The following is a 24320-nucleotide window of genomic DNA, read 5'->3' on the forward strand; positions in this document are numbered from 1 at the left end:
CTCGGCCACACGGCGTGTGAAAGAGGAAACCAGTCGACTTCACACAGCCGTTGTTATCAGATTTACACTGACATTCACACTCAGACGACACGCACTTCATGAAACATGAAATGTGGTCTTCTCTCTTTTCTTCTGCTTCAGTGCTTGTATTTCCGACAGTTTATTCCACATCCACAAACAGTATGCGGCTTTTACCACTGAAAGATGAAACACGCCAACCACTGCCATGTGTCGTTTTATTATAAAAACAAACATCAAAATGAACAATTCAGACAAAGAAACACATTGAGGGGAAAGACAAAAAAAATAAAATTGTAACATAATTCTAATAATAGCGAAATCTCCAGCCTGCTGATGGCTGGTTGAGCATTGCTTTCTTTTTTGCACACTTTTACCAGTCAGGATCAAGATCATCTAAACTGATATACTATCAGCATTTTCATGACTCTTTAGGTTTCTATTTTAAAACTCGAGTTGACCTGGAAGACAGAGTTCTGGAAATTTCTAAAAGCATACACTTGTTCGCTTGTATCTTTAAAACAGCAGAGAAATGACGGCGTGTACCAAAGAAAGAGTAATTCTAAAATCTCAAGCTATTTGTTTAAATGCGGGCTTTACTTCTTCAATAAAATACACAACATTTCTCCCGCCAACAGTTCCTGACCCTAGGCTGCATGTATCGATATAAAACAATAACAATGACATAACTGCAAAACTGCTCCCTTCCCCAAATAAAGAGCATTTATATTAATATCACATTACCATTAAATAAGATTCAGAGCACAGAAAGAGGAATGACGAAAATTGCTGTATCACGAATAAGTCGATAATTACAAATAAAAAGCAAATTGGACAGAGAATTCACAAAGATACAACCTCTCCATCATTCCAAACATGATGAAACATAATAAAATATCTGATATAACATCAAGGCCATTTTGCTTGAGAGCTTTACATCATAGGTGGAGATCGCTTCCAAGAAATGCCCTTCTTCACTTTTACCACATCATTTTCACCGAGATAAACCTTAAAGTGATCCACAGCCCAACATCATATTATCGAGATGACGTTATCTGACGCTCACTGCCCGTAGGCTCTAAAGGTGGCTTTTTGCAAAGACTGGACCGCAGGAGCCTTCACAGATGTTCTGATACTTTCTTTTCTGCTGTGAAAACATCATGACCTGTGACTGACCGCAGCCGCTGTTCTCCATCAGTGATTTTTTACCATTTCTTTTTTAAATCACCCATAAAAGTTCACACAGCATGCAACTGTGGGATTAAAAAGAAAAGAAGTATTGGTATGGTATCATTTTAAGGGTGAGGCAGCTGACCTTGCTCTCCAGGTCAGTGCTTCAGACCATCACGGTGCATCCTTAGATGCGTCTCCTCCTCCTCTCAGGCAGTGAATAAGGACTTCCTGTTTAATCTACTTCTGTATATCTGGCTATGTACAACCTATATACAATCACATTGCGAGTTTGTATGCACTTACTTTGACATTGTAATATGTATATGCATCTGTGTGAGTGTGTATTTGTGTTTTTAGGTAGCCGTTTTTAAATCGTCCCATGATTGGCTGCCTCCCTCTGCTGTTTAGACATTCCCGAAGTAAGTAGCCGTCTGTCATCCTCTCTGCAAACATCCAGTCAAGTACTGCTGCATCCTAAAGTCTAAATAAAGCAGCCCAGGAAGGTTCGATTAGAAAGATGCTGCGCTGTGTTGAAGCACGAGCATCACTTCAAATGGTCACTTAATTCAAATCCAGGACAACTGACATGGTGTTTAAGTATTCTATTTTGCTCCACAGCACAATGCTAGCATTGTACAGTGTTATGAGGTAGATAAGAAGAAAAACTACTCAGCACTGTATGGTTAAAAGCAAGCGAGTCTGCTTGGCTGCAGTCTACAGCCATGCTTAACAGACTTGTCTACTCTTAATTGAGCCTTGCAATATCAATGAGTCATTACACATTTATTGCCGCACTCACATTGCAGTGTGCCAATAGTGATTGTACGGCTTGGTATCCCACAGCTAATCAATGCACTGCTGCATTGTATTAATTTAAACAGCTATTAGATAATGGTTTCCCTTTGGGGCCTATTAAACCTGATTTTCCTTCTTGTTGTTGTTGTGTAGCACTGTTCAAATTGAGGCAGTTAGCCAGCAGGGTATCATTAATGTCCAGAAGGTGGCATGATTGTGCTGCAACAATAAAAGCAAAGTATTAAAAGAGCCATCTTCAAGCGTTTTAGCTGCTGCGTGGATATAGGGCTGAGAGCTTGATGTAGCTGTGACAGTAAAATTATCAGCTGTATGTGTGTGAGAGCAATGTGGCAGTTTGAACAAGTGTCTTTATATCCATGGTCTTTTGTCTGTATGAGGGTGTGAATGGGCGAAAAATTATAGGATTACATGTTGTTGGTGGATGAGTTGCCTGGTTTGCATCTTTGTATCTATAAGAGAAAATTACCAAGTTCGTTGTTCTGTTGAGTAGCCCTAATCTGTGTATGTGTGTGTGCGTGTGCGTGTGCATGTTCAGGAGGCAGCGATGGTCGTGCCCCCGCTGAGGCGTAGCAGGATCTGCTGACAGTCCTGCAGGGACCGCCGGTCTCCCACACGCTCCAGGGTGCGCTTGGCCTCGGCCAGCAGGCGGGCACGGTGCCCGGGCGGGGTTAGCAGAGGCATGGGCAGGTGGCGGCAGGCCAGGAGGATGGCGTGAGCCCTCTCCCTCTCACCCAGGACGCATTCACCTTCTGACAGCAGCAGGGAGAGAGAATGAAAAGAAGGAGAAAGTTAAGTGTCCATTACCTTTTGGTGTGTTTGTGAATACATTTTTTCCTCTAGGACTGTTTGCAGCAAGTTTCTCTGTTTTGCCATTAATAGTCAAAATTAAAAATGACCACAGGGAAACTGGTCCTGAGCCAGCCGCAAGAGGAACACTCTGCGTGTGTATGTTTGACTTAAAAGCAATGCGTGAAAATCAGTTTAAGCTTCTAACCGGCTGTGTAGGCGCTGTGTGTCCTGCGCCGGAGGTTGTGCTCCAGCAGCTGGTGTGTGCGTGTGGGACTGGCACCAGCCATCAGCCTCACTGTGGTCTCATGAAGAAACACCTGCAGGAAAAAAAGTCAGGGCCACAATTAGTTACCATGAAGATTTTCCAGGTGTTTGACTCAGTAAAGTTGGACCAGATGAACACTAATTTACTTGCATCATTTCAGCCCCCACACAGTATGCTACAGGGGATACGAATATACAGGTCTACCTTCAGTGGAGCCTTCCATACATTTTCTTGCACAACACCATGAGTGAGTATTTCTCGTGAGTGAGTCAGTCGTCTCACAACAGGAACTATTAAAATAATGCTGTTCATGTGGAGTCTTGCTCAAGCCAAAAAATAACAAATGATCACAGATCGCTGGGAAAGCAGTAGTTGTTAAAGACCCCCTGGCTACAGTAATGACTACTCCAGTAAATCTTACAAGTGTGATTGATGATATGTTTAAGTGCAGTGAGATTTCTGCAGCTGGTATGAGTGGGAGAACTCGATTTTCACGGCTGATACAGTAACTGTATTAGCTGTCCCCAGGTGATTTACAGGCTTATTATTAGCGCAGCGCAGAGTTTTTCTTACTAACACAAGAAAAACACTTAGGGATGTGACTTGCCAGCAGCAACATATTGAGGGTTTTATTACATTTAGTTAAAAGCTTGTTACAGCTTCACATATCTATAAAGTTGCCCGCTTTTCAGTGTTTCATTAAAAATTAGATTCATTCAATTATAAAATGTTTGTTTAGTTTCTCTGAAAGCTAGACAGTGACTGTTTATTTGAAGCCACGCTTTGGGTTATAATGACTTGTTGGAATTTCTCCAGATTTGTGAGATTTGAAGAGCTACATGAGCCACTAAATCAATCAAAAACACAAATCTACTGATCAATCTCGCCAAGTTGCTGATCTCTGGAAATATAGTATGTTCAAGGTCAGAGATATAAATCCCTGGCACTTGTCTAGTATATCCCTTGCTCTTCTTGTGAGCCGTACATATGTGATAACAACTGAACGCAGGATAAGATAAGACATTTCCAAATTTGCATTTCCACCAGTGCTCTCTCCAAAATTAACCCAAAACACACACAACATAGGCTTCAATGTCTCTCCAACTCATTCTGTTCTTGTTGACTGCAGCTTCTGACCTTATATATAATGTACACAGTTATAAACCCCACCGACTGTATCCTTTTGCGGATTCATGAACATGTCTGACTTGATCTAGTCCCAGATGTACCTTGTGTTGTGCCTGTCTGTAGCACTGTGTGAGCTTTCTGAGTGCGCTCAGGTCCCTCTGGAAACCAGCCAACTGGGACCCATGGGCGGGGCCAGGTTCTCCATTGCTGCTGCCTCCCCGCTGCCATAAACTGGTCCTCAAGGTCAGCAGGAGGTCGCAGACCAGGAGCTCCACTCCCTTGGATGGGAAAGAGGACAAAGTGAGTGATTAAAGTGAGATATAGATTATTTGAATATTTGCTGCTCATTGTATACAGTGGTTGATTTAAGTTTTTAAGAGATGCGTTTCCATTTCAACTGCAACCTACCAATGATCATCAACCCCCATCACTCAAGGTTTACCTCACCAAACATGCATGTCAAAGTTTTTAAAAAGGTAACAGCAGGAAATTGAGCTGGGGTGTGTAGCGGGTGCGTGCAGATCGGGGAGGCCTCTGTGCTGCACTGCAGACACATTGCACTCGGCTTCAGGATCATGCAATGCAACTACAATGCACCACAGCCACCTCCTTCTACCCACACTGCGCACACACACACACACACACACATATACACATACACAGCCCCATGTCAGCCTGCCCTAGCCCCAACTGAGCATGCAGTGTGTGTGTGTATACATGATAAAACCCTGAAGGCATCGACCTTCTGAAACATACAGCAGGTTTCTGCCATTTATATATGTGTGCAAGACAGCAGACAAGATTACGTAAGAAAGAAAAGCCTAGAGCAGATCTGAGGGGATAACAGTGCCAGTGTTGGGAGTGTTTGAACGGATTCTTGTACACTACCTTGTTCAGCCAGTTTCCAGACTGGGCAAGGGGCACTGAGACGCTGGAGCGCAGGTAGCTGCTGGCTCTGTCACAGTGGGACAGGCAGGCTACCGCCCCCTCTCCCTTCAGAGGGGAAAGACTCATCTGAACTGACTTGCAAAGCAGCAGCACAGCCTTGGGCAGAGGGTGGCTAAAACAGAGAGGAGGGAGAGTAACAAAGTGGATGGTTACTGTCGTTTCTGTATAAGAGAGATAAATGTGTAACTGTCTTTATCATTATTATTTTCATTTATCTTGGGTGTTTGGAATTCTACAGAAATGAGTTGACAGTTGTCAGACAATCCTGTGCAAAGAAATATCTCCTATGTCTCTGAATCCAGTTGGAGATTATCTGAAGGTTAAAAAATTTAACAGCTCATAAGATGCTGCAGTTTGAGCAGCTCAATCATGTTTATTCTAGTATCTAGTATTGTTGTCTGTTTTGTCATATTTTAGATGAGCTGAGACAAGTTTTATTTCACTTACTCTAGAGTGTGTAGAGCCCTCGGCATTCGCTCTGCCTCTGCCAACAGTGACCTCACTGCGACATCATCGCCCTGGAGCCAATGCACGGCAGCCTTCAGGACCAAAGCCCACCAACGGCTCACAGGGTCACCCACTGGCAGGAAGAGGATAAGAATTTGTGTAGAGAGAAAAAAATAAATATCCAAAATAAGAGCCTGGGTGGATGTTTCTGGGGCATTGTTGTGGCTGTGAAAAGCTTTTTCTAGTCACGGTTTGATTGTCAAATGAGAAAAGATCCCCGTCTTTCTGTCTCTTCTCCTTTTAGCCTGCTATTGAGCGCTGTGCGTTTGAGATAATTAAACATGCTTTGTGTGCAGCATGACTTGATATGAAAACAAGAATTGATCAAGACTGAAGCTAATTAACATCACCTGAACGGCTCATTAATGTGTTAATATCCATAACAAGTCATTTACCACCACAAATCAATGACTGCCAGTGTAATCTGTTATAATACAAAGTTAATCCCAAAGGTGGTTGCCATTGTGCTGCAAATGGAGCAAGAAAATCCATTTATGTTGACAGTAACGTCTGTGATGACTATGCCGTTAATCACACAGCTCTGCCCACAGAAACATCCGATGTGATTCATGCGTTCTATTGGGCAGGGTTGTTTTAATCATGCTGTTAATACCTGGAGTAGTGGTGTGACTGGGAGGAGTTGAAAAGGGAGGAGGAGGGGAGGGAGAGTCCTCTGTACAGCTGTTCAATAACTGGAGGAACTCCAGGGCACTGGAAAACTCCCTGAAAGAGACCAGGAAAGATGAAGAAGGAGGTTTACAGATCCAGAATCATTACTTCACATTAAACGTTCAGAAACATTTTTGGTACCACCGCCTTACCCAGAATCGTTGTGGCGTTTGCCTCCCTCAGAGTCGCTCTGCGGCTGTATGAGGGTGTGAACGGCTCTCTCCAAAAGCTTTCTGCAGAAGCAGCGGTGCAGCTGGGCTATGGGGTCAGCTGGAGAAAATCAAAAGGGAAACAATTTATATATATATATATATATATATATATATATATATATATATATATATATATATATATATATATATATATATATATATATATATATACACACTGAAATGTTTTTAAAGTCATTGTTAAGCCTCTGAACTGCCCTGCACAACCAAAAAACTGCAATATTCAACACAAAGCAACAAAGATCTTGAGCCAACATGACTCAGTCTCACATCCATCCACCATCCATCCATCAATTTTCTGCCCTTCTTCTCAGGCGCGTGGTGGAATACTAAGCAGGGATGTCCACACGACCATCTAGCCAACAACAATTTCCAGCTTCTCCTGGGGATTTCCGGGATGTTCCCAAGATGAATGAGATACATAATCTCTACAGCATCTTCTGGGTCTACCCTAGGTCCTGCTACCAGTAGGACATGCCTGGAAAAACCTTTCAAAGGAGGGCGCCCAGGAGGCATTCTGATCAGATGCTCCAACCACATATTTTAGCCCCTCGCACAGTCTCTGGGGGTAAGCCAAGCCACCCTGCAGAGGAAACTCATTTCGGCCACTCGTATATGTGTGATCTCATTCTTTCGGTCACTGGCCAAAGCTCATGAGGGTCTTAACGTGAATTGACTGCTAAATAAAGAGCTTTGTTGTCAGGCAGTCCAGTACAACACCTGCATCACTGCTGTTGCTGCACTAATCCACCTGTCTATCCCATGCTCGATTTAAAGGGATATTCCGGTGTAAATTTAATCCATGGTCTAAATCACCGTGAAACTGTGTTACACTCCCTCTCGAGAGATCAAGTTAGCAGACCACTAATTTACGGAGTTTTATCAACCTCAGAAACGACCGCGCGACAACAATACACTGAAGTAAATGGGTCCAAATATACACCACCACCAAAAAGCCACAAATAATGCTCAGAACAGCACCAAACTTCAGCAACAGTACAAATATGGTCTCAGCACATAGTCCGGGGCATCTAACCTCCGCTAGCTTAGCTGGATTTCTACTGAAAAGCTGACTAAATTTACCACTCTTCTGCAGCAGCTTCCTGTTGACGGGAAGTCCCGACGCAACGATTACCGAGTGCAGTAGAGTTCCGCAAATGTGAAAATGTATGATTATGACACCATGGAAAAACAATCAAAGTTCATATGTGTCTTACCTGCCAGTTTATAACAGTTATTATCGGGAGTGGACAGGGAAAAGAACGGAATTGAGCATTTCTAATCGCACTCGGTAATCGTCGTGTCTTCCCCGACCCGGAAGCTAATGGAGGAGACCTTTGGAACTTTTGTTGTATTATTTGTAACAAACAGCTTGAGTAATACTTTGAAAACGTTACATTATTCTTTAGTCTCTATAGAAAGTTAGCCTTGTAATAAGATTAGGCCTTCTTTAAAAAGTTTTTCTTTTCTTTGCCATTGAGAGCAATGGCCCTTTTATTCATTTTCACATTATGTCAGACTTGGCTTTGTGATTCTATCCTTCAAATGTAACCTTCAAATGATGTTATGAGTTTATCTTGTGTTACAAAAAGCATACAAAACTTAAACTTTTTGCCTTGGATTTTAAATGAGAACATAGATGACAGAAAAGTAAAAACATAAAGAGCAAAACAGATCATGGGCCAAGTCGTTAATTTCCAACATACCTGGGTCTCTCTGAGAAGTGTACACCCCGTCAGTGCTCTCTGACTTCACGGACCAATCGCAACTCAAGAAGAACTGCCTACCCAATGGGGTGAAGAGCCAGCGCAGGCAGTCAGGGATTGGCTTTGTCTCTGATTGGTTGGCCACACTCTCGGCACAACTCAACAGATAACCCTGCAGGACAGACACAGAAGAAAAGATGCCGATGATGGACAGTAAACTCATCCAAAGTAAAACCGATACAAGAAACTAGCCACCTCCTCTGTGTGTTTGTGAGATAAACTGGATCAGTAATGGGACACTGTAAGAGACTTACAGGTAGAAAGGAGAGGTGGTGGCCCAGCAAAGTGCGCAGGGCTGTTGCCGCAGTGACATACATCTGGGTGAGCTGGGTGGGGGCCATTTTGCCTTGGGCGCTCTCGCTGAGGTTGACAGCACTCAGAGACAGAGACAGAGCCCACAGGCTGCTGCGCTGAGGCAGCTTTCCTAAAGAGAGAGAACAGATGCTGTTTTGATAAGTCATGGGACTTCAACGTGAAATTGAGGCACAAACTTGATTTGTGATCATGAATGTCATGGGGTTGTGATGTCTTCTGTCAGTTTTCTGCATGTGGACAGCGTCAGCCAGCTTTATTCTCAACACTCACCTGTGAGTTGCAGCTGGCTCAGCTGGTGGTAAACAAGTGCCGCATCCTTAGCACTAGTCCTAGCCTCTTCCCCCTCATGCTTTCCCCTAACCTGGTGAACGAGCCAGCCCAGGGGTGTTGGACGATGCAAGAAGTAGCGAATCATATTCCAGGACAGCGAGCAGACCAGGTCCAGATTGGTTGAGGGAAGAGCTCTGGTCAAGACGGACAGGCATGTTTCTAAACTGGCCATTGCTGCTGTGTAATCACCCTGCAGGAGAGAGGAGACATAGTAAGATAATCGGTATTCAGTGAAGACTGAAAGAAAAGAAGTCGGGAGGTGTGATGAAGGTCATGTCTTAGATATGAACACGATTTGAACAGGCGCTAAAAATAAACCCATGCAGGAATCAGGCAGACATGAAAACAGTAAGAATAAATTTTGGATATCTTTGCTATCTCACTCTTTCTTGAGAAGATACTTTTACACAAAATAATCTAAAGCAAGAGAATGTACATACTGTATACATATGATTCCATGTGCCTTTCTTGGTTTGTTTAAGGCTAATCTTTACGCACCCTGTTTAGATGTAGGTCAGCTTGTTTCCGGTGCCTCCAGAACGACACAGATTTGGGCGAGTGGAGGGGTGTGACGGGCTCCCACAGGTAAAGCACCCTGACACAACCCCACACAGCTCCCACCCCACTTAGCACCCACACCATCACCCACGGCAACAGGCACCGAAGCCAGGATGCTGGGGGATGAAAGGAAACATGCAGCAAGGTCACTACACTTTTTAGAATATCTGTGTCACAAATTCATTCATTAATTATAGACAATTGTAACATGTGTCATGAACCCTGATAAACAGCACCCCGCTCACCAAAGTCCTGTGTGTGACTCGGGAACCAGACCAGCGTTCTTGATGGCCCGTGGCCTGGAGAAAAGTTGGGGCTTCCTGAGGCCTCAGAGCCCAACAAAGACGGCAGCGGGTTTAGGGACAGGCAGAAGAAGGTCAGGGCGCAGAGGAGCAGTCGAGAGCGGTCCATCACTCCGACCGAGGAGGGAGAGTCTGGCTCACTCTTTAACTGAGAGACAGAAAGAGACACAGAGAACAGCTTCACAAAACTGGCTAATTATGCTTAATGTCTGTAGATTCATTTACAATCATGTCATTATTAACTTTTATGAAACACCTTGTACAGCATGCTTTGGCAACAATGGATTTAATGATAGTCACATTATTATGTCACGTTTTTTTTAAACCTCCCTCATAAAATTAAAATTGACCTGTCCTCACAATAATCTATTGGGGGAGTAGTGACTGAATGAACTACTACTACTCTAACGACTTACTTTGGTGTGAATGAAAACCTCCAAATGACAGCACTAAAGAACTAGAGGCTAAAAATAGTGCATTCACTTTGAACTGTGACTGTCCTTCTTGCCACCTACATTAATACAGATTTAATCAGCCTGTTAACAACTCTGATCCAGGTTGAAACAAACATGGTTGAAGATCATCACCCCCTGCAGAAAACAGAAAAGGGACATGAAGAGTGTGTGTGATCCTGCCTTTGTGCGTTTACCTGTTCGTGATCCAGTAAGGGGCTGCCTGGCTCTGAGTCCACACAGTAAGGAGAGAACTGGGACGGGGAACCAGAGCCAGACTCCGAGGCTGGAGGTGACATCATTACGATTTCCTGTTTAAGCTCCACATCTTCAGTCAGCGTCACTGGCTCTGAGATAGAGAGAGAAACTCAACTTTTTAAAGATCTGTAGTTTGTATTGCAAAATATTTCAACTGCAGTTTTGTGGTTGTTAGACCAGTGCTCATTAAATGGATACAAATATTCCGTGAGAGAGAGAGCATTTGGAATGCGACTACAACATATCGCCCTTAGAAGACGCCCTAAAGATTTCACCCTCACACATTGGCTCTGACGGATGCGCACCAACACAACAATTGTTCTTCAGACGGTGCATCAAGTAAACTGGATTAGATCATCTTTAATCATCAAGCCATGCACAAGCCAGTTGTTTAAGAGAGCAGGGTCAATTTTGCTCTGAATGCAAACAGACTGTTAGAGTTCTAGTTGAAATTAGCTAAAATAACTGGTCCGAATAAGCTTGGTGTGAATGCACCCTACACACTTACTGTTCTTCTGGTTGGCCATCTTAAGGGCCAGGTTCTCCTGTCGTAGTTTGTGGTTGACCTGCTGCAGATACTTGATGTAATCAATGGCCTTCCTCAACACTCCTGACTTATGCATCTGTGAAGAAAGTCATGAAGGAAGAAATGTGAGGACGTAAATAAAGTGGGTTCCTTTACACATCTTCACATTGAAATAAATTAAACTAACCTTGGCATCATTGCCCATAACCAGATCTCTGAGCTCTATGATCTTGTCATTGATGGAGGAGCGGTATCTCTTCTCAATGATGTTGTGGGTCGTCCTCCTCTCGCCCTCCTTCACCACTCCTCCCGGGCCCACTCCTCCTCCCATCCCCTGGCCATGGTCCATGTTTGATCTGGCTCCATTTGTGCAGTGTGACGAGCCTGGCTGTAGCTGTTTGATCGGCAGCTTGTCTCCTCCTCCTCCACCCATCATGACAGGGACGGTGGTCAGGATGTTGCTACTCATCAGCGTCTGGGGAAAGAAATGAGTAGCAGTACATTAGAGTCCTAATTTTATTGTGAACCAGTTAGTCATACAAAACTTCTATAGTATATAGTAGCTGTATACCGGGACTTGCAGAGCTGTGTTCTGGATGGGTGTGGTCAAGGTGGTGATCCCTGTGGGGCTCTGCATGGTGGACAGCACCTGTGTGCCATCTGGTTTGAGCGTGGTCAGAACAAGTGAGTCTGTCTTCAGAATCTGAGGCTGCTGGACCAGAACCTGATGAAAACATGTCCAACGGTCAATGTGAGGCTCTCATATCATCACGTCAATTCCTACTCTGAATCATTTTCTGAAAGTAGAAACTGTGAGTAACAACAGTGAGGCAGCATACAGGTACCTGCTGCACCTGCTGTTGCATAGTGTGGACTGTAGGTGCTGTGGAGAGAGTCTGGATGGTCTGACCAGATGGTGTCAGAACGCGCTGGTGCTGAATGGTCATCGGTTGAAGCTGTGGCGATGTCACGATGCTCTGCACCTGTGGTTGAAGGACTGATAATGGGGGACAGGGCGGTGGATGATTTGTCAGGTCAAATTTTGAAGTACATACCATATTGTCATTACATTAACACCTTATCATTAAAAGACGGACTCTTTGCTCACCTTGGAAACTAGGAGCATGGCTCTGGTGGCAGATGACAGGACTCTGGATCAAACGCCCACCATTAGACGTGATCATCACAGTCTGTGCTGCCTGGGTTTGGATGGGCAGGGGTGTTTGGTTGTGGGTCTGAACCAAAGTGTGGACCGGGAAGCTATGGGTCTGCATGGGGATCCCCTGGGTGTGCATCTGCATTTAAATGAAAACAAAAAATAGTTTCATTACAATCTGTATTTTTCCCTGAGAGGCTATTAAACTTTAATGTACTGTAAGACAGGCTATCTTCCTTTATTGATATATGGTTTTAGGAAAAAGGTAATTCACTCAAGACAATAAACTATGTCAGGCTGACTACAGTTTTGCTGACAAGTGCAATGCTGTTCGTAAGGGTGCTGAGCTGGATATTATATTTCATAGACTGTCTGTACTTTTTCTCTATTGTCAGGGGTTTTTTTTTTTTGTTTGGCTGGCGCAATAACAGAAAATGAATCTACATTGTATACACAACAGACAGCTTTTAATATGCTACATAACAGTGCAGACACATATCTGGTAGAACAAGTGATAGAATAATAAAACATGGTTATCTCAAACACAGGATTTGTGTGTGAAAGTGATGTCAGCGGATACTGTACCTGAATGGTGGGCTGGGCCGTCTGCTGCGGCTGGATGGGTTGAACCAGTTGTGGCCGTGGCTGAAGGAGTGGGGGGCTGCGGGTCACCTGCTGCTGCTGCCCTGAGGAGGCGATGGTGGGGGAGGGTGTCTGGGCAGGGGTGAGGGGAGGGGTGAGGGGTAGAGACTGAGGGGAGAGTGTCTGAACATTGGAGCTCTGGTAGACAGCAGGGGTCAGTGTCTGGGGGGGTTTGGGGGTTTGAGGGGTTTGAGGCGCTTGAACGGCAGGTCGTGAGACGGCGTTGGCGCCACCGTTCTGTGTAGAGCCTGCTGAGGTCATCTGGTCCTCAAACAGGTCTGGGAAATCCTGGTTACTGACAAACTGCAGCATCTCTGAGGAGACAAGAGAAACAGAACAGACATTACAAAGAGCTTTTGGGACCGTTCTGCAATTGATTCAATTTTATTAGTAAGCACATCAGGTATAAGTCAGTTCACTGTTCTACAAATTGAAATAGTTATATGTCAAGAAAGGTTAATAGTAATTGACTAATTCAGATTCACTGTTTAATTTACCAAAATTATTATTATTTCAGTAAGAGCAGAATGTGAATAATGTGGTGACACTATCGCAACATAATTTTACTCCCATTTTAAATTGTACGGTGACAATTACTTGACTACCTTTACGCTCAGGCCAAATATTACAGAACCAGAAGATAATCATCTGCATATTTCACAATTGTCCTTGAGAGGGCTCTTCAACTGTAACTAAAGTCACAGCTTAGATGTGTGAATGCTATTACCTGATAACAGATAAGACCAAAGAAGATTAGAGAAGTCCATTGACAGGCCTTGAATCGGCACAGAAACGGCTACTGTCCTGGTCATAAATCAGTACAATGACTGTACAGAAATCAAAGGCCTTCAAACGGATAGCCTTGAAAATGTCTGCAGAAAGAGAACTGGAGGAGGGTAGAAAGCACAGCAGCACTGAGCTCCCTGATGGATGGATAGACGGACAAATGGCACTATAATGAGGATGAATGTGCACTGTGCTCTTATCATGTCAAACGCCACCTAATGACATTCAATAAATGCTTCCTTCCATACAGTAGTGATACAAAATATATTATGATAATATACACTTATTTGACAGTGCACCTTCAATTTTTTCTGACCTCGTTGATAAAAGCATGTTTGATTTTTGCACCAGTGATGTATAATTATTTCAGCTTGTTAACTATAATCGTAGAGTACGAGGTTTTCTTGATTGAATCTCCAAAAACAATCACAATGTATGGAAATAAATAACTATCACAGTATACAGCTATGTACACCATGAAACAAGGTAGTTTTTTCTAACTCGCTCATCCTTATTTGGTGTGAACGTCTCTTGTTCACAGTTGTCCTTGATAGCTTTGAGAGGAAAGCAGTTTGCCAAAGAACACATTACTTCGGAAAACATGAGAAAACATGTCTCCATGTTTTCTCTCATGGTCTCACAGGACTTTGGAACCTCAAGACGCTTGACAACAGCCTGACAGGGTCCATGTGGTGTAAGCTAACCTGGTTGATCTATATCACTGCTAGTACGTATGGGCTCAGTCATCAGGGTCAATGAAGTGTCAATAAACAGAGCCTGCAGCCTTGAACTTAGTCCTACCATTCAACCAGACAATCCGACAGACCACATTCAACAACTGCTTCAGTGTGTGAAGTGAAATCACCACACAGACCAGCAAAGACGAAAGCATTTACAACATTCTCTATGGGGAAAATGATTACAGATGAACATAACTGCTGAATCAGAGACAGTACAAGTCAAGCATGAATCTGCCTTGCTTTATATGTATGCAGACGTTTAGTCCAGTAACTTATTTGTGACATCATAATGTTAATGATTAATAATCAATTAATTAATTGCTGATAAGAATTTAATCAAGTAAAAATGTATAAACCAACAATTACAGATGGGCACAAATCCATTAAATAGTATCTTTTTACAAATAGCAAATATTTCGTCATCAAATATATCCAAAATAAAATGCAAAACACTGTCATGAAGAAAGCTATTTAACTAAAAAAGAAGTAATCTATTATTCAAAAAGTATAAAAAGACATTCTACACCAGGGCTGCACGATACGGTCAAAAAGTGATATTGCAACTATTTTAACAGATATTGCGATAGCAAAACAAGTCATGATTTTATTTTGTATTTCACGGATAATCAATTTAATGATGTGGCATTTCTCCCAGCCTAACATGTTTAATTACATCTGGATAACAAGAGTGGTAGGCCAGCGCATCGCTGCAGCACTACAAAATTTAATTAAAACACAGTTTTTTTTAACAGATTTTACCTTTATCAAATAATTTCAGTTCTTGTGATTTTGATATTGCAAAATTACAATTATTTGGCAATTAAGTTTGCGGCCGTATTCTACACAAACTGATATCATATTAAATCTCAGCCATTTTGTAGCCTCGATATGGGTTGGATTTTGTCAAGCCAGTTGTTGAATAGTGACTGATGGGAGCTCCACAGTTTAAATGTGCTTATTTTGTGTAGTCATTAGTTTGTGCAATGTTTGTATAGAGCATTGATCAAATCAGTCAAGACATTTTTCTAATGGAAAAATGTCCAACATATTTGATATTTTATTAATGTTTAACTAATATTCGATTGTTAAGGCTGCCCAACTATCAGTTAAATAGTCAGTGACTTTTGTAATTTGATTCCATAGAGGCTATAACTCATCTATGTGAGGAAGTAAACATGACCTAGTTTGGTCATTTGACCCTTATACTTTTGCTATGTTTCTGTCTTAGTTTAGAGCTGTGGGAGGCACATTTTATACTGATACAGTATTTTTGTTATCATCATGATATGAGATTTCACAGTCAGTACAACATAAGACTAGGATACCAGAATAGATGTATGCAAGTTAAGACAGAGATACTCACTAGAGATCAACCAATTGTCAAATCCAATATTCATCTTTCAGAATTGGAGAGGTTTTTTTTTGGTCTGTTTTGTTTTCACGTTTTTCTAGTTATCGGGTGTAATGGACAACGTTGGAGGTCCTCCCCCTGACCTCCGATTGCCCCAAGACATTATTTCAAACTGACTCATTTCAATGGCTGTCTTCCCTAAACAACTAAGGGTTATAGTAAAATATAAATTTGACCCACTTCTAGATAAGATCAACACAAACATTGAAAGATGGTCTCCACTTCATCTGCCACTGTGGGGTAAAGTTTATATTATTAAGATGAACTGTACTCCCCAAAGTCATTTATCTCCTCAAGTCTCCATTCCAGTTGTATTCACCCATTTAATACTTTGAACAATTTGATATTTTCTGTAAAATGAAGAATTATGGAATGGCAAAAGGCCAAAAATACATCCAGGCAAACTACAGACACCTGCAGTTGACGGCTTGGTCCTCCTAAATCTGCAGTTCTATCATTATTATTCTTACCTGAGGCACCTGTCACACTGGGCATTCTCCCAGAGAGAGAATCCCAATGGTATACAATAGAACAGTCAGTATGCACCTCTTTTCCCTCATCATTATTTCTACCTGCTAGAATGCTAGCAAACGCCCACACCCACATCTTGCACTTACAGTGAATCTGGAGGAAAGCGTCTCATCTATCTCAAATCAACCAATACTTTAGTCTGTCTTCTGGTATATGGGACCACCCTAAACTCTTTGTTGGTCAGTTCCGTTAAATTGGGGGAGTTCCCTTAAATCATTCAACAATTTGATTGAACAACTTAGCCGATAATCATTTTTTTCATTTATCTCCAATTAAAGACATCTCCTTGTCAGTACTTTCAGCTCGACACTTACTCCTTCTCAGGGCTTAGAGCTCATTAAGGAGATGATGCGTATGGCAGCGACAGGACATGGGATTTCCCACTGTTACTTTTGGCTTATAAATAAACCTGGTCAAAATGACTGGAATTTTTGTTATCATCTTCATGTCTGGTTATTGTGTTTTTCTGTGAAGTGCTTTCTATGTTTATGGATAAAAAAACTTTAAATGATAAAATGCACTAATTTGGCTTTGACATAGTCACCTAACTCTGCCTGTACTCATCTGACTGGTTGCACATCAGTAATAGCCTAGGAATCCACAAAGTAACTTAACTAAGTTATCAAATAAAAGAAGTGGAGTAAAAAGTTCAATGTTTGCCTCCAGAATGGTGGTGGATGACAGTATAAAATAAAGCAGAAAATAAAAATACTCAAGTGAAATTCAAGGATCTCGACATGGTACAGTACAGTAATGTACTTAATTGCACCCCGTCAATGGTTATTCTACATTTTGACACTAAATTTGATGTTTTATTGTTAATGTATATAGGTTCCAACATTGGCCATCAGTCTTATAAATGTTGAAAATTGTACTGGCCCAGAAAAAGTACATCGGCCAATCCCTAATTCTCACAAATATGACATCATCAAGTGTTCTCATCTTTGTCAGCAACAGCAGGCAACTTCCTGTCACCCCTGACGGTCTGTCCTGACATTTCAATATAGTGTATGAAACAATTCACGTTGTTGCATATATACAACAAGGATGGTAATTCCTGGGATGGTACTTATGACTGTGGGTGTGACTTCTGTTGACACTGAGGGGTAGTCAGTCAGACAAGGACATAAGCAGTGGCAGTACTTCCTTAATTCTGAATACTGGTTAACAGATATTCATAAAGGCATAAACTAGAACAATAAAGATTCAAGTTCAGAATATGTAGAATTGTCCCTTTAAGCAAAAGCCCTGATTGAAAATACAATACACATATGAACATAAATTGGCCTTTCTGCTTCTGGGCTTTTACAGGCCTGTCCTTCACGTCTCACACACACACACACACACACACACACACACACACACACACACACACACACACATATACATATTTTCACACACATTATGCTGGCAGACACACTAACACATGAACTTGTACCCCTCTGTGGGGGGCAGACTGTTCATGACAGACAGGACAAAGCCGCCCTGAGCCCCCACAGATTCAGACAAGCTGACACAAAGGGTAAATCCATCAAAAGGGGGACAGTTTCCTCGGCTGCTCAGCCGCGCAAAGAAAACAGGTTATATAACCACATTCACAGTTGCTAAGAGAATAATTGGGGAAGAAGAATGTTCTAGATGAATATAGGTTCAAGTGTATGAGCCCTTACATGGGCCTCTTACAGGGGCCTCGTAGACCTTACACTAAAAGGGCTCATCTGAAGAACAAAGGTTCAATATCTCTAAAGGGTCTACAGCAAAGCAGCGGCTGCACAGAAGAGGGTTGAGACCCACCACTGCAAGATTTGAAAGAGGCGCAGGTGATTTAAAATTAGTATTATGAAATCAGCACATCGTTAGGGAGATAGTGACTAATATTTCAATGACAGTGGTCCATTTTTCCTGATGGGAAAATTGTATTAAATCGATTAGCCGTGGACCAAACAGAGACTGGGTGGAGTGAAACTCAAGTGTGTGCTCTCTTTGTTGGAGCCTGCCTGTGAATTCATCGGTCCATCCAGTTGTCATTTCTCTCCATCTCATCCTCGCACACAATCTGTACATTCCTCTCTTTTGACACAATGATTAAGTGGGATTACATAACTGTATGTGTTGGGGGAGCTGTCTGCTCATTCATCCCAAGGGCCCCCTTTGAAAAGAGAATCGACACACCAGACACCAAAAGCGAGTGGAGTGTCAGAAATATTTCATAAGCCTGGTGAAGCATCGTCAATGTTGGCTAAGTACCATCTGTTACATCGTCTTGTTGTCTGATGATGATGATTATTATCAACAATCTGCCCACCATGGTCAGTAGACAGAAAGATATGATAGATCATCTCACACTGTCTGACACCACATAAACACACATGGCTTCATCAGTCCGGTCTGGTGACTTAGCATTCAGTAAAATTCCACCCTAATGGAAATCTGGTGACTCTGCGCTGGTCAGCGTAGCATCAAAATCCCTGTCCTTTCACTGTGTGCCAAGGGGTGAAACTTGTTTTGATAAGAGGGAGATTGGATCATGGATGCCGTTTGCTCACTTACTGCCCGCCTGCTGAGTGCAGAATTGGGTCTTTACAGAGATGTTGTTCTGCAAACTTTGTCCAAGCTGGATAAATCTTGACATGGAAGTATAAATAACCGTTTCTGAATGCTTCATGTTATGGCCCTACAGTTATAACAACCTTGATGAGTAACTCGCACTCTTGTGTCTCCCTCTTCACTGCCCACATACACAGCTTCCTGCTTAATAACACCTCTTACTGTTTCCCCAGCTCTGCTTCATGGAAAAAATAACAGTGTGCCTACAATTTCACTCTGTTACTGTTCCATTGAAGCCCACAGCACTGGACTCACTACAGACAGCATAATAACACCTAAAAGATGTCGCATTTTACACATATAGATGTAGTAAAAGGGTGATGTGACAAATCAGCTTCCAAAAGTCATAATTTGCAAATGTCATACGTATATTTGCAATGTGCTAATTTTGTTGGGACTAAAATAGAACTGACCTAAGTAAATAACAGACACACCTGTGTAAAGCCTGTAATTTTAACGCTTAATAGAATGTAAGAACGTGTGAAGATATTGACTTCCCTTTTAAAACCAACAGCATCGCGATTACTTTGAACCCTAAAGTTTTAGCCTTGTGCACCCTCCTCATGAATCAAAAGCAGACTACCTGCGCTGCTTCCGCTCAGCAGGGTGAGCATCTCACGGTGCTGTCAGACTGAGCGGAAACAGGCCAACACCAAGTTAGGAACCAACAACACTGAACACCTTAAGCTGTGCCAGAACTACTCACCGTCGATGTCTCCCAAAGTGAATTCGTCTCCTAATTCCGCCAAAGTCGTGTCCATGTTCTCCATGGTGGAGATGTACTCTCCGCTGTCCATCCCGTCTGTCAGCACCTCGCCTACCCGGCTGTCACCGGAGGGTTGCGGGAGAAAGGCAAGAAGAACCGCAGGCTATTCGCTCAGCAGCGCCTCCGAGACTCTTATCTGATCGTCGAGATTATTCTCTCTCGGAATTGCCGTAAAACAACAGCAGAGCCTCAAGAGAGGCACACTTCTTCGACGATAAACTCATTCACATCGGTTTGTGCCTAAGACGACGCCATTTTGTTTTACGCTCATTACGTCATTCACAAACAGACTCGGTCGCCCAAAGCGGCCTCTGATTGGCCCAAACCTAGCTGTTGTTGTCATGAGACCAGTCATCATCGTCCAATGACAAGGTCGTATTTGCCGTGGTCTGATAGTACGTCAACCATCAGAAGCTCCTGTGTTATTTGAATAAACCGCGCCCCCCACCCTCATGAATAAAGTGAACGTCATTAGGCAAATCAACACCTTAGAAAGAGTGAGGTTAAACAGAAACCCTTCACTGAATAAAAACAATAAATAGTAATAGATATGCATTTCTCTGCTTTAATGTAATACCCTTGACATTGTGATGAATGTTTTCTTACTTGCAGACTAAATGTTTTTCACCACTTTCACGAATACAACTATTCATTTCAAGTTGTTAGGTTTTACATTAAGTGCTAGCAACAGTGCACACAAAAATATTCCATAATAATTGGTAAGTCATGTTATACTTAAGAACAAAAATTTCTGTCCAATATACTTACATTTGAATAAGTACATATACAAATAAAAACTTGTTTTAATATTAATATCAATCTAGTGTGTTTACTTTAAATGTCTTAATATACACAAGTTATTCAGAATATGCGCTTGTGCTATTTTTCTAATGAAATGAAACCCCACTACTACAAGATAGCAACTCAACAACAGAAGACAAGAAAGGAGGCCAACATATTTATTCATGGAAGAGTACTGTCTTTTTTGGTTTATTTCACTGCAACAAAGTAAAGAACACATTAGTGTAACTATGACACATTCACTGCAGTTAAGAGCAGGTGGTACTGGTTAGTCAGAACCAGTGTTAATACAGTACATAACTGAAAAACCTTTTTCTAGTTTACACGATACAGAGTGTGAAATGTGAAATACTGCAATGCAACCACTCAGTACAATTTGTGAGTAAAAATACTTAAGGATTTTAAATGTAGTAGCCTACTTTTGTTCCTTTTTAAAACCCCATGCCTGTAATCAATTAGATTAACTACATTACCCTCACCCAGCAAATGTTATACAGTGCTTAAGAGCATTTCTTGTTGTCTCTTTTGTTGTTCAGTCATTCTTCTTTAGAAAGGGCAAAAGAAAAAAGTTTAATTGATTACTCTTGTTATTCATTCAACCGAAGTGTGATGACCAACACTTTCAGCGGCCAAGTTTCCTTCTCTTTGCTTTTAATTTTTTTATAAAAATGTGTATGAAGACCAGCTGAAAGCAGCAGGATGAATCACGACCTTATAAAAATTGATCACAAACTGTTTGATAAAAAGGGGTATAAAGCAAATGTATCACAGGACTGTGTACTTGGCAGCCTTTATAATTCGCTGCACACAGCATCACAAATGTCACTGAGCTCATTCACCAGACTCAAACAGTTCTAACCACCATTTGCAATCTCAATTTCTGCATTCTTACTTGTTCATATGAAATAGTTTTATATTACACTGCTCTGACTGGTGTCTGCATAATAGAGGTCGTTTGCACTTTTATGCTGACAGCAAAATCTCTCACTGTGGAAAGCTACTGTAGAGTTTCATACTTCATCAGGAGGCTACGGAAATATGAATATGATCTCATTGGTCTTAGCTTGTATTTATTTGTTCCAGTGGACCTCATAAGATGACTTCTCTGAGTAATTGGATTCTGCTGTTCCTGTGCCACATCTGACTCTCTCCTTCACCACCTTCACTACCAGACCGCCAGCCAGGGCGATGCCTGCTGCAGCCTTGCCTATCTCAGCCACTGCGGACAGGACCCGTGATGTTACCACCCAGGGGTCTGACACCCTGCTGGCTACAGATGCCGCACTGTGCCCTGTTAACCCACATACAACACCAGCAGCTCCTGGGACATTTGCAGCCATCTCCTGAGCTAATGCTGCTCCTGCCGCAGCAAACTGAGGAGTCCCAGTACCCGTAGCTACACATCCTACAGAGGCCACTGCGTGCTGTCCTGCTGCTGAAGCTAAACTACTCTGAGCTACAGAAGCATTGACTACACCCACTGATGCAGTCTCAGCTCCACTGAGGGCTGCTGTGCTGAATGCTGCTCCCTCCAGAGCTGCGCCAAGAGCAGCCCCAGCTCCCATGGTGCCTCCTACACCTGCTGCCACACCCACAGCAGAGGCACCTATGGTACTGACCTGCACCAGGGCATCTAGAGCGCCTTCCCCAGGACTGTCAGCCTCAGCACCAGCAACAGCTCCAACAGAACCACCCAGAACTCCCCCTGTTGCTGCCCCCAGGGCCACTGCAGTTTTACCCGAGGCTGCAGCTACTATGGCTCCAACAGCTTTCCCTACGCCTGTGCTTCCTGCCACAGACATCCCAGCAAACTGACCTGCAGCAAAACTAACTGAGTTCCCCATGAGAGATGCCCCCGCTGCAGCTGCTAAAGGGGCCGCTGCCCCAAAAACTGCTCCCACGGCCATGCCTGTGGCTCCAGCAGCCACAAGGATCTTAACTCTGTCCAGCACCTTGGCAGAGAGCGCAGCCTCCCTCCTCATGCTTATCAAGGACGAACTGTGAGACTGTCGCCTGTTCGTAGCCCTGCTGCTGCCTCTGCGCCTTCCTCTGAACCGGTCCCTACATCGTTCAACTCTGTCTCTCAGGAGGCCGAAGGGGCTGACAATACTCTCCTCTGTCCATCTCTCCACTCTAAAATCATCTTCACTTCTGCTCTCCAACTCCCCCCTCCTTGGTCCCTGTGATACTCTATCAGTGCTCTCTGCTCTGTCAGACTCCAAGTCGCACTTCCTTCGTTTTGCCAGTTGAGCCTTCTCCCCCATGTTGTTTCCCTCTTGTTCCTGTCCCTCTGCTTGCCCTCGCTCCCTGAACATCCTTTTCTGCTCCTCCTTGATGGCAGCCTCTGCTTCTAAAAACACTGCATTGGTATAAAACCCTTTGTTTGTCTGCTTCACCATCTTGTCCACCTTCATTAAGAGTTCTTTAACCTGCGCCAAGTTACTGGGGTCTTTGTTGTTGAGCACATGGTACCTGCCCCCACACCTGTCAATCAGAGCCATCAGCCCGGGAGGCGCAGTCTCCCTCAGGTACTTTTCAATCTCTATGCCCTCCAAGTCATCCCCCCTGGTAAAAAGAACCACTGTGTGGTGACAGACTGCTTCCTCCCCAAATATCTTGGTCAGCTCGCAGGCAGCCTTGTTTTCATTGTCTGTATATCGTCCTATTGGCACCACCAGGAGGAAGGCATGTGGCCCCGGGGCAGAGAGAGACACACACTTGGCTATCTCTGCATGGATCTGCTCCACACTGAGGTGGGTGTCCCCAAAGCCTGGCATGTCAACCACCATGACTCTCCTCATCCTCCTCTGGGTGACAGTTTGACCATCCTCCTGTGCGTCCTCTTCGTCAGTAAGCTCGGTGCTCCCAAGCTGGCAGATCTGGGTGACAGAGCTGGCACTGATCTTCGACAGGAAGTGCTTTCTGCCCAGGATGGTGTTTCCAGATGCACTTTTACCAGATCCGGTCTTTCCGATGAGGACCAGCCTGAGTTCCTCCCCCCATCTGGTTTCAGAGTCTTCCTCTTCCTTCTCACTCTTCATGTTGATTGGCTCCTTTCTCTCTTCCTCATTCCCTGGTGGAAAAATTGCACAAAAGAAATGTAACTATCTGACAAGTATAGATGATCTGATACTATAGATTTTCCTTACAAAAAAACAATGAATCACTCATTTATTTTGTGACAGCAGCAATCAAGGACTTCTGCTGTCTTCCCTTGCTATTGCTTATGAAGACAAAGGGTTTGTGTGACATTTAACACGCCTTGAAATGTCAGATGTTTCACAGGAAGGTTCTGGGCAGAAACAAAACAGCTGAATAGTTCAGCTGACAAACGCTACACACAAGCGAACTGAGGAAGTAGCTAGCATTTTCCCCCTAAACAACTTAGTGTAAATAACTTTAATACAACGTGTAATAAGAGTACACATCAAATGACGAGATCAAGGTTTAATCCCAAATGCCATGATGTAACCCATGCTGTGTGTTAGCTAGCTATTTTAAACACAGGGACTGCGGACAACTTCGGCTAGCCAATTTCGCACAAGCTAGCTTTAGCATGTTGCTAACTTATGACGAACACATCAACTGTCATGACTTTATCTTACCCGACTCCACGTTATAAGACATGGTTCAGTTTTAAGATGAACGGCTGTTTCTTCTCTGAATTTAATGTGTAGTTTTCATCTTCTGAGTGAAGCCAAAGCTACATGTTGTGTTGAGGTTGCTGTGTTCGGGCCCAGACAAAAATATTGGACTTTAGTTGTAGTGAAGTCTGGAGGCTGCCTGCCCCCTGTTGGCTCATCTGTACAACTAGCTGTGACACGGGCACA

The 24320-nt window shown here is 43.1% G+C and overlaps 2 protein-coding genes across 3 annotated transcripts; both read right to left on the reverse strand.

Moving 5' to 3' along the window:
• Window positions 1–219: 219 nt before the first annotated feature.
• Window positions 220–19984, reverse strand: srebf2 (sterol regulatory element binding transcription factor 2). Its single transcript, XM_030408996.1, has 20 exons — window positions 19630–19984; window positions 12792–13162; window positions 12159–12345; window positions 11896–12047; window positions 11622–11774; window positions 11238–11525; window positions 11033–11147; window positions 10464–10615; window positions 9758–9962; window positions 9453–9628; window positions 8895–9144; window positions 8564–8733; window positions 8250–8421; window positions 6466–6583; window positions 6258–6367; window positions 5585–5717; window positions 5078–5249; window positions 4291–4467; window positions 3002–3113; window positions 220–2756 (listed from the first exon to the last, which is right to left on the reverse strand). Exons 1-20 carry the CDS (start codon window positions 19718–19720, stop codon window positions 2539–2541), a joined length of 3522 nt encoding a protein of 1173 aa, XP_030264856.1. The 5' UTR covers window positions 19721–19984; the 3' UTR covers window positions 220–2538.
• A 648-nt stretch (window positions 19985–20632) lies between these two features.
• LOC115576400 (uncharacterized) lies at window positions 20633–24298 on the reverse strand. Of its 2 annotated transcripts, XM_030408998.1 has the most exons (3): window positions 24096–24298; window positions 21556–23563; window positions 20633–21520 (listed from the first exon to the last, which is right to left on the reverse strand). In XM_030408998.1, the coding sequence occupies exons 1-2, from the start codon at window positions 24115–24117 to the stop codon at window positions 21561–21563; spliced, it is 2025 nt and encodes a 674-aa protein (XP_030264858.1). In that variant the 5' UTR covers window positions 24118–24298; the 3' UTR covers window positions 20633–21520; window positions 21556–21560. The 2 variants fall into 2 exon arrangements, with proteins under 2 accessions (XP_030264858.1, XP_030264857.1); XM_030408997.1 differs by having other exon boundaries at window positions 20633–23563.
• Window positions 24299–24320: the final 22 nt, after the last annotated feature.

Source organism: Sparus aurata, chromosome 23, assembly GCF_900880675.1.
Source record: "Sparus aurata chromosome 23, fSpaAur1.1, whole genome shotgun sequence".
NCBI lineage: Eukaryota > Metazoa > Chordata > Actinopteri > Spariformes > Sparidae > Sparus > Sparus aurata.

Excerpts from the sequence above, each read along its gene's own strand:
- srebf2 (XM_030408996.1), bottom strand. The coding sequence starts at position 19,720 with ATGGACAGCGGAGAGTACATCTCCACCATGGAGAACATGGACACGACT. Across the intron at positions 11,148-11,237 it reads TTATGGGCAATGATGCCAAG|ATGCATAAGTCAGGAGTGTT; the intron begins GTTAGTTTAATT and ends CTTTCTTCACAG. Across the intron at positions 8,422-8,563 it reads ACCACCTCTCCTTTCTACCT|GGTTATCTGTTGAGTTGTGC; the intron begins GTAAGTCTCTTA and ends TCTGTCCTGCAG.
- LOC115576400 (XM_030408998.1), bottom strand. The coding sequence starts at position 24,117 with ATGTCTTATAACGTGGAGTCGG. Across the intron at positions 23,564-24,095 it reads GTCTTATAACGTGGAGTCGG|GGAATGAGGAAGAGAGAAAG; the intron begins GTAAGATAAAGT and ends TTTTTCCACCAG.